Source organism: Molossus molossus, unplaced genomic scaffold, assembly GCF_014108415.1.
Source record: "Molossus molossus isolate mMolMol1 unplaced genomic scaffold, mMolMol1.p scaffold_m16_p_2, whole genome shotgun sequence".
NCBI classification, from domain to species: Eukaryota; Metazoa; Chordata; class Mammalia; order Chiroptera; family Molossidae; genus Molossus; species Molossus molossus.
In genome coordinates this window covers 89715807-89726266 of record NW_023425355.1, presented here as the reverse complement: position 1 = coordinate 89726266, position 10460 = coordinate 89715807, and the positions used below count along the sequence as shown (strand labels likewise).

The window sequence follows — 10460 nt, the reverse complement described above, 5'->3', positions numbered from 1 at the left end:
AGAGGCCAGCTCTATACCCAAGAGGCTGGATTTGAGAGCCAGTTCTAGCCCTGGCTGGGGAATGGCTGCATCACAGGGGAGCAGGACCATGGTTTACACCAGTCACCTCAGCTGCTCACAGGGCAGGATCAGGGCATCTGGAGAAGTTCACACATTCCCACTGATGGGGAGTGGGGCTCCTGTGTGCTCTGCCCCACGTTGGGCAGGACTGGCTGGACTCCTGGATGGTGTGCCTCTGCACAGTGGCTGCTATACAGTATGCTGCCCCCTGGAAAGGACTCCCTGAAGGGCCTGTGAGATGCTTGGGGTGTCCCAGCTGGCACTACCATGCAGTCCATGGCCCCTTGTGTGGGCAGTCCCTCACCAGTCAGTTCCCCCCAGGAATGGGCATTCAGTGTTCCTAATTTCATCCTGCAGTGCTCCTCAGGGTTCTGGTCTGGCACTTGTCCCAAGGACACGGATTTCATGAGGTGTCCAGGCTTGCAGATCACCTCCAGATGCATCTGACCAAGTTCTTCTGCAGGTCTTCCCAGGGCAGTTCAGATGGTATCTGACGTGTGCTCCTCCCTCCAGTTCTTCTGGGGTTGCTGAGCCTCTTCACAGCCTGCATCCCAGGACCCCAAAGACCTCACCTGTCCAGGTCCTATCTAATCTTCACATGACACTGGGGGTGTCCAGGGGCCTGGGGGAGCATCCTGGTGACCACCTCTGCCAACTGTAAGAGCCTTTTGTGTGTCCAAGTTCCTGTTTGGAACACTGAGGCTCCAGCTGGTTTTGTGGGTGACTGACAAGACACTCCTGTTGCCTTCTCTGCCTCAGCCTCAGCCTCAGACAGCAACACCTCATAATTACTTAAACATGGTCATCAGTTTAATCAAGCGTTTGGGTGTTACAAAGGGAATTACTTGAAAATAACTGATAGTCACAGTGATTAGTCACACACTCATATGGCAATGATTATTATTTATCAATCACTAGGAGACTCACCAGGAAGATATATCACATCCTGCCAACTCTGCCTGAACCACACTGGCTTAAAGGAGATACTCTTCTGGGGGCTGTCATGTGAAGATAATTGCAGGTGAACTTAATCACCAGGGACTGAGTGGTTGTCTGTGGGCACACAGGCAGAGAAAAGCCCCAAGCTGTGCAGGCTGTGGCCCGGTGGAGAGAGAGCGGGCCGTGTGGGCAGCAGTGGTGATGGGGGCAATGGGCTGGGCCCCAGAAGGAGGATCCGCCATTCCAACAGGGCCAGCTGGCTGCTGGCCTCCTTATCACGACTCATCACCACACTGAGGGGATTGATGGGAGCAGCTCAGGGGCCTAGGGGTGCAGGAGGCATAAAGGAATCCCTGCAGCCACCTTCCAGTCCTCTGGCTCCTCTTTTGAGCACCTCCACCCCTGCCTGGGGCCTTAAAGGCACACAGTCTGGCATCTCAAGTCTCGGGCAAATGTGCGTGACTTAAGTCACTGGGTGAGCACACAGAGTGCCATGTGTCTGCATTCTCATGGCTTGAGGATTAATCCACGGGCCCTGCGCCTACTTCTACGGAAATGGCTGTGACAAGCATAGCTTCTGCTCAGAACTCAGTGGCAAAGGGTCATCACACAGCCCTTCCTAAGTACCAGAGGACTGGCAATATAGGGGCCCCATTCATTCAGGGAAGAGGAAGACAAGATGGGGAAGAACACTTGACATCTCTTGATCGACAGTTGCATAGTAGAAGCTCCAAAGTGCAGCTGCTATAATCTGTGGTGACAAAATCTCCTTCCTTTCTGGGAGGACTTTCCCAGAAACACTCCTTTCTCTAGAATTTCTCCATCTTTTTCCAGTGCCTCCATATTGTGTCAGGTGTTTCAAATCCAAACTCACATCTAATTTTCAAAACATTCTATACATCTCAGAAGGAGGTATTGCCCGCTTCTCTCCAGAGCACCTTTCTGCACTTCCCATGGCAATAACCCCTGAAATCTCATGCGGCTGCGAATTTTCCCCTTTCTTTCCACATAATGTCACAATATTCACCTGTGAGTCTCTGCTGCCTTCTGAACCTGCAGGGACATGAACACAGATGCTTACGCCTATTGGATCTACAAAGATTGGTGGTTATTTTTGTTATCATCACCCCGGACCCTACCACTCTCTCCTCTAAACATATGTTTCCATGAACTTTCTGAGAACATGCAATTCAACTGGAAATGGAATAGAGTATCTGCCCAAATTGCTGCTTGGTGTTTTTCTCTCCTAGAGGAAAGCTTATTCGATTTGGGTATGGGGTTCTCCCCAACAAGATGCAACTTACTCAAAGCTCCCCAGATTCCAGTCCAAGACTGTCTCCTTTCCAGTTTTGCAGCTGCTCTTCCATTAAAAGCAACCATTTCTCTTCATTTCATCTCAGGAAATCTGGCCCTTGCTTAAAGTAGGCCAAAAAAAAAAAAAAAAAAAAACCAATCAAGGAAACCTAAATAATTCATCATTTCATTGGAGAAAGCCCTGGCTGTCCTTGGCCAGGGAGAAGAGTGCATGACCTGTGACTTTGCGGTATGAATTTAAGGAACAAAATGCTTATTTCTCAGGAAATCCTTGCCAATAATGGGGATAAAGCACTACTCACTTCACTGTGCTCTCCTGCATTGCGACAGAAGCATGGAACGGACAAACACCCTCCCTTCCTGCTTCAGGTGGGCATTTATCTGTGATCCAAGAGAACTTCAGAGCAATTCTCCATTTCAGACTTTCATGCCCAAGATTCACCTTCTGCAGAGTCTGGTCACTGCCACCACCCAGCTTCATTACAGTCAATCCCCACAGAGAGAATCACAGTTGCCCAAAGCCCCAAAGTGCCCATGTGGTGAGGACATTTACACTTGAGTGCTGTCCCCTAATCCTCCACAGCCTCTTCCCTTCTTTTATTTGTTCTCTAGGACTTAGGGGACACCTCACCGCCTTCCTTATTTGACTCAGTTCCTACACTAGCATCCTGTGGGTGGCTGTGTCATGATTATTAATAGTGTTCCTACTGCTAATACTGGGCCTTTCAGAGGATAGAGGCTCAGTGACTCTTTAAGGTATAAATAAGCCAGTGAGAAGATATTTTTTATTATTGTTTATTTTTCTAAATTCTTGAATAAGCCAAGAAAAACCATATATATTTTAGTTTTATAGCATGGCAGACTAAAAATGATACAAAAATTCAAAAACCACCTATTTTTCTCTGTTTTACCACTAAGTTCTTTTACATTAAAAATCCTATTCCAATTTCATGTTATCTTATTACAGATTACAAATAAAATGTAAGGATTCCCAATTTGTTTTACAAAACATCTAAGCTCTTTTTCTTAAGCTGGATAAATAGTAATAAATGTGTGACCTATGTCATTTGTACACTTACATTCTGAAGCTAATAAACATTCTACTTAAAGTAACACTTTAAAATACTAAAAATAAAAGAAGATACATTTCTAAGTCACCCAAATGGTACAGGTACACAAAGATGTTATTCATTATGATTCCCTCATGCCCAGTCTGAGCTTCCACTACTTAGATCACTGAATTCCCTCTTAAAACACAAAGTAAAGAATCTGCCTTAGACTTCACTCAGGGTAGAAGAAGCTACTGGATATGGCACAAGAACTTGCACTGGCCATGGCAGTAGTATTAGCTATGGTGCCAATTCTGGCCTGAGTTCTCTGTTCCTCATCTCTCAAAGCCTCCTCAAACCAGTATGGAAAGGATCTGGGGTCACTTCCATTTATCTGGGCCAAAAACTCCAGGACTTTCATCTTGCTGGTTTCAGCATGAGCTCTGGGACCCCACAGGAATTCGTAGCAGGCAGGATCGCTGTTAGGCACCTGCCGGTACTCCAGGTACTGTTCCTGCACCCAAACTTTAGTGATGAGCTCCTTGGGCTCCCCATAGATGCAATGCTCCCTCCCAGCATGCACCCCCATGACATTCAGTGCTTCCCATATCTCCTCTTCAGGGACACAATCACCCTCCGTGAAGATTATACTAAGGATGAGTATCAGAAGGCCAGTCTTGGGCATATTGTGCTCATTGCTAACCATCCCATCATAGGTGAGGCCCAGGTTGGTGACTAGGACATAGGAGTGGCTGGTGGGGTCCACCTCCTTCACATCAATGCCATAAACCAGCTGCATGCACTCAGAGGCTTCACTAAAGATTACAGCAAAGTGGTCCTGGTACTCTTTGATGATGCTACTCAGCATTTCTGCCTTTGTGGTCAGCTCCTTTGTGCGATACTTCAGGAGCAGGAACCCTACCAGATCAGCTACCTTAGCATCAATCACATATCTGGGTAAGGACTCTGTGTCTGGCAGGGCCTGCAAGGTACTTGGATTCTCCTCTTCTTGACTGCTGGATTGGCTCAATGGAGCAGCAGAGGCAACAACAGTGGGGGAGGGGCAGACACTTGGAGGGCTCTGGGGAGGACTCAGTGTCCCAGCAGCAGCATGGACCTCCTCCTCCGGGGTGCTTGGGGTACTTGAAATCAGAGGATAGCAAGAGGAAGAGGAAGAGGAGAAAGAGGAAGGAAAAGAGGAGGAGCAGGTGGAAGAAGATGAGGAAGAATCTTCTTCCTCAGCCTCAGGAATCTCAAGCATGTAGCGTGGTCGTTTGGGAACTCGAGGCATGATTACTTCTGTCAGGCAGCCACAGTGGTGGGCAATGGGGACTCACAGGCCTGGGAGAGAGAGGAAGTGTAAGAGTGGTCTCAGCTAAGATGCACACTCTTGGTAGCTCTGACAAAGGCACCTCACCTTGACTGCTGGCACTGCCTGGACCTCCTCTCCTCTGTGACCTGTGTTTGCGCCTCAGACCAAGGCCTTTACCTCTTGGTTCCTGGAGCCCCTGTAACAGGAAATGAGTAAGCATCTCAGTGTTCAGATAGTATGCATAGCCATGGGCCTCCAGTGCTGACAAGAGAGAGGCCCAGACTCTGTGAGGTCTCCATTGTTCTGGGGTAGATGATCTCCTCCGTTCTCACTCAGAGTACTCACTTTTCCCCTGGCAGGGCCTGTGACCTCCACTCTGCTGGCCCTAAGGCAAAACTCTCAGAACAAAGCTACATACCTCTGAGACTGAACAGAAGAAAGTGAGGGGGCTCCACATCTGGCCACATCTGATCAGAACCTTCCACATGGTACAGCAGAACCTTCCACATGGTACATGGCTGAACTCTGTGGGGGACCCATCTGTCCTGGGATAGGGAGTCTCCTTAGTCCTAACTTTGATATCTGACAGGGTCTGGTATAACTTTTTGTGTTGACTTGAGGCCACTTTCTTTTAGATTAAAATCTCACCTTCATGAAACACTGAAGGAGAAATGTGAGGAACATCACAGTTAGTCACCATGTTCCACTTCCCCTCATGGCTGACAGAAGTGGCAAGGTAAGGTTGGGATTCCATCTGTTCTGACGTGAGGTATTCCCTCAGTCCTCATCCTGAATCTTGCGAGGAAGAGAGCAGGACTCAGGAGCAGGGGAGGAGTATCAGGGTTACTTTTGTCCTCTCTCAGAATTCTCACCTTAACAGAAATCAGGACCTGGGACTCTTCCCTTTGCTGACCTGAATGTGGTCCCCTTAGTCCAAGTTTCTCACATACCTGAGACTACCACCCCAGCCAAAATCAAGGTGCTCTCAGTAGGACAGCCCTACCTGGTGTTTCTGAGCTGAAAGTGGAAGTGGGGAGAATTTCTGTAAGGAAATTTGTTCTGGAGTAAAATTCTCCCTCATTGCTCCCTCATGGTCAACAGCTTGACTACTTGTAGTGTGGGCTGTCCATATGCCACACCCTTAGTGTAAGGCCCCACCTTTTTGAGGTTCCTGAGAGCAAATAGAGTGGTAGTCTCAATAGGAAAGCTATTCCAGAAATCCCAGGACTGAGAGCAGTTGTAGGCTTCTTTGAGGTCCCCATTCTCATGGGGTTCAGGGTCCCTCAATACTCACTTAGGGTCCTACCTTGACTCTGGCAGGTGGTACGCCCACCTTCTGCTTGACTCTGGATTGACTCTGGAGAGTCCCGGGCCTGCCTTCTGCTGATCTGAGGTTTTGCATCTTATACCAACCTCGAGTCTCACAGATCACAGACCTGGTAGCGCAAGAAGTCCCATTCTTTATACCAAGCCCCAGCGTCTCTGAGACCCTGATGCAGAAGTAAGGAAATGCCACTTGTGGTCACCCTCCAATGAGACCTGCTGGATTAACTCTGTTGTAGAGTGGAGGGTCCCTCATCTCCCACAGTGTCCTCACTTTGAATCTGGACAGATTGTCTGCCATCCCCTCTAAATACCAGAAGCCCTATCCTTTATCCATGTTCCCCATCTAAGACCCAGTTGCAGAAGTCAGGACACACTGCATGTGCATTTTCCATGTCCCATGGCTGACAACAGGGCTGGGGTTCTATGGATTTCCCTTTGTTATGGGATACAGGGTCCCTCTGTCTTCCCTCAGAGTCCTCACCTTGACTCTGACAGGTGCTGGCCCCACCCCTTGCTGGTTTGGGGCCCTACTCCTTATACCAAACTCCAGAGTCCCTCAGACCTGGATGAGGAAGTAAGGAAACACTGCCGTGATCATCCTCCCATAACGCCTGTCAGGTTGACTCGGGTAGGTCCTGAGCTCACCCTACAGTGATCTGAGGTCTCATTTTTTATATTAAACCCCTAAAGTCTCTCAGACCTTGATGTGCTAGTCAAGAGAAAAGGCATGCGGTCATCCTTCCCTGGGGAGTACCAGGACTGACTCTGTTCTAGGTTCCAGAGTCCCTGCGTCCTCCCTCTGAGGCCTCACTATGACTCTGCCATATCCTGGGCCCACCCTCTACTGATCTGAGGTCCTGTTCCTTATATCAAAGCCCCAGTCTCTCAGACCCATATATGGAAGTAAGAAAACGTCTGTGATCATCCTCCCATGACGCCTGCTAGATGGACTCTGGCAGGTCCTGGGCCAATCCTCTGCAGATCTAGGGTCCTACTCCTTATACCAAAGCCCAAGTCTCTGAGACCTGGATGCGGAAGTAAGAAAATGCCAACTGTGGTCATCCTCCCCTGAGGTCTGTTGGATTGACTCTGGAGAGTCCCGGGCCTGCCTTCTGCCGATCTGAGGTTCTGCATCTTATACCAACCTCGAGTCTCACAGATCACAGACCCGGTAGCGCAAATCAGGACATGCTGCGTGTGGTCATCCCCCCAAAGGGGCTCCCAGAACTAAATCCGTTCTAGGGTGTATGGTCCCTCGGTCCTCCCTCAGCGTTCTCACCTTGGCTCTGGCAGTTCCTGGGCCCGCCGTCTGTTGATTTGAGCTCCCGCTCCTCACATGGAACCCCAGAGCCTGTCAGAGCCAGATAAAGAAGTGAGTAGACACCACGTGTGGAGATCTCCCCACTGGGGAGTCCCAGAACTGACTCTGATCTAGCTTTCAGGGTCCCTCAGTCCTCCCTCAGGGTCCTCACCTTGACTCTGGCAGGTCGTGGGCGCACCCTCTGCCCATCCGAGGTCCTACTTCTTATACCAACCCCCCAGAGTCTCTGAGACCCGGATGCGGAAGTAAGAAAACGATCACTGTGGTCATTCTCCCATGAGGCCTGGTGGTTTGACTCTGGCGGGTCCTGGGCCTGCCCTCTGTCGATCTGAGGTCCTACGCTTTATACCAGCCCCCCAGAGTCTCTGAGACCCGGATGCGGAAGTAAGAAAACGATCATTGTGGTCATCCTCCCATGAGGCCTGGTGGTTTGACTCTGGCGGGTCCTGGGCCTGCCCTCTGTCGATCTGAGGTCCTACTCTTTATACCAACCCCCCAGAGTCTCTGAGACCCGGATGCGGAAGTAAGAAAATGATCACTGTGGTCATTCTCCCATGAGGCCTGGTGGATTGACTCTGGCGGGTCCTGGGCCTGCCCTCTGTCGATCTGAGGTCCTACGCTTTATACCAACCCCCCAGAGTCTCTGAGACCCGGATGCGGAAGTAAGAAAACGATCACTTTGGTCATCCTCCCATGAGGCCTGGTGGATTGACTCTGGCGGGTCCTGGGCCTGCCCTCTGTCGATCTGAGGTCCTACGCTTTATACCAACCCCCGAGAGTCTCTGAGACCCGGATGCAGAAGAAAACTCTGTTTGGTCATTCTCCCACGATGCCTGCTGGATTGACTCTGGAGAGTCTTGGGCCTGCCCTCTGTCGATCTGAGGTCCTTATACCAAACTGCCACTCTCTTTAGTCCTTCCTCAGTGTCCTTACCTTGACTTTTGGCAGTTACTGGGACTAATTTCTTTGCTGATCTGATTTGAAAAGCACCCCTCTAACATTCATTTTCCTGAGACCTGCATCTCTGCTTCCCTGAGAGAAATTCAGGGGCCTCCAGGGGCTGACTGTAGGGACAGAGTGTAGCTGAGGTCCCTTTTTTCCGTTTTGGGAGGTTTCCTCAATGATCCTTCAAGAGTCTCACCTTGATACCTGACAGGGCCTGAGACTTCCTTTTATTGACCCCAGTGCCCCTAGTGCCAGCCAAGGCCCTCATTGCTCTAACTTCCCCCAGGCAAAATAGGAGTTGGGCTCTCCGCCCAATTGCTCCACAAGGGTCTCCCAGAGCTGTCAGCAGGAGTAGAGCAGAATTTTCTGGCTCGGCTAGGGAGGGTGGACCATCCCCCTCTCCCCAAGTCCTCATTCATGTCGTTCCTCATCTTGGCTCCTGACTTCTTGAATACTGTCCGTGATCTGCCCCCTCCCTGTCAGCTCTGAGCATTTACCCAACTGCAACCCTGACAAAGAACTTCTTGGGGGCCCAAACTAGGTGCTAGATGAGGAACTGCAGCACCCATGACTGTAGGGTAGGGTCCAAGAGGAAACAACCTTCCAAAAGGGTCTCCTCACCAGCCAGCAGACTTCGGAAACATTTTGTTCTAAAATATTTATTTTATACACAAAGGCTAAGCAATAGGATTTGGGGAGGTCCTGCGGTTTCAAGCTTATCATTTTGGTTTTCATTTTCTTAAACCTCGTTCCTAGTATACATCTCCATCAAGTGTATATTGCATATATATATGCAATTTCATGAAAGAATGCCTACACTTACTATGTGTGGATGACTCTGATACTTCTATTTCCAGTCAATTGTTTATCTTCCATTAAATTTATTTTAAAGGTCGGTCCTCACCCGCTTGTCAAAAGTTCTGGAATAACATAAATAAAACCAATTAATCACCAAAATAGTAATTACTAAAAGTTTATTGTGCACACACCAAAAGACAGTTTGTAAACCAGAAGTATTCAAACCAAACGTGAAATGAGGCTCATGGATATGTTGTTAAAAAGCAGCTTATTATATAATGAGAAGGTAGTGATTATTCTTCACAGAAATTACTTATAATATTAGAATTTCATTAAATGATAAGGAATTGGTTAGTGCTTACCACAAATCAATTTTTGAAAACAGTTTAAATGTTCCTAATTATATCCAAAGACATAAGCAAGAAATGACTCAAGTCAGGTTAGTCTTGCAAAATAAGCTGCATTAGGCTTTGTCTGTATGACTAAACTGGTTTTGTCTGTTTAGAATTTTCAAGGCTGGTCTTACAATTATGTTTTTTTAAATACACTAAAATGGTATCATGAGATTATTGGCACAGACTTTGTGGCCCTCCTACCTCAATTATCTCAACTTTCCTGCTATCCTGATACAAGCCCATACTTTACTGTGTTTCACTTTATTGTGCTTCACAGATGTTGTATGTGTGTGCATGTGTGTGTGTGTGTTTTCTTTACAAATTGAAGTCAAGACCTTCCACCAGCAAAAAGATTACATTTCAGTTTATTGTGACATTTACATTATTGTGGCAGTCTGGAACTAAATCTAACCCACAATATCTCTGAGGTATGCCTATATCATCCCAGGCCTACTGGCACGTGAGGTCTGAGGGCCTGCCACAGATTTCCATAAGAAGTAGGGGTAGAAGTTTAAACTTTTCTTCGTCTCCACCCTGTCACCTGCATATATGCAGCCTACAGCCCCTCCCAACTTCCCTGTTTCTTTGCAAGCCCCCCTTCCCAACCACAAGTACCAGCCCATTACAGTCTTTAGTCCTCTCCAGGTCTTTCTTATGTGTTGAGTTTGTTGCTGATGCTCCCCCCCACTTCTATAGTTATTGAGGGTTGATTTAGAGAGAGGAAGTCATCAGTCTAAACTTGAGGGCCAACTTGGCATCGACAGGTAAGGAACTAAATCTGTAAATTATTTATTTATTTATTTATTTTATTTTTTAAGGTGTTTTTTAAATCTTACTTTATATTTTTAATTAATTAATTAATTAATTAATTTTTGTTACAGATGTTTCTCCTTTTCCCCCCACTGATTCCCCGCTGCCCCTCCCTCCCTGCCCTGTCACCAGCTTTGTGTCCATGTCCATTGTTCATGTACACATGCATATAAGTTCTGCGGTTTATCAAT

General features: G+C 47.9%; 1 protein-coding gene and 1 pseudogene across 1 annotated transcript; both read right to left on the bottom strand.

The window, feature by feature from the left end:
- Positions 1 to 3594: 3594 nt before the first annotated feature.
- MAGEA10 (MAGE family member A10) lies at positions 3595 to 4653 on the bottom strand. Its single transcript, XM_036270097.1, has one exon. The coding sequence runs from the start codon at positions 4651 to 4653 to the stop codon at positions 3595 to 3597; it is 1059 nt and encodes a 352-aa protein (XP_036125990.1).
- Positions 4654 to 5751: 1098 nt separating this feature from the next.
- LOC118635381 overlaps positions 5752 to 10460 on the bottom strand; it is a 47977-nt pseudogene continuing 43268 nt past the window's right edge.

Coding starts and splice junctions, on each gene's coding strand:
- MAGEA10 (XM_036270097.1), bottom strand. CDS start 4,653: ATGCCTCGAGTTCCCAAACGACCACGCTACATGCTTGAGATTCCTGAG.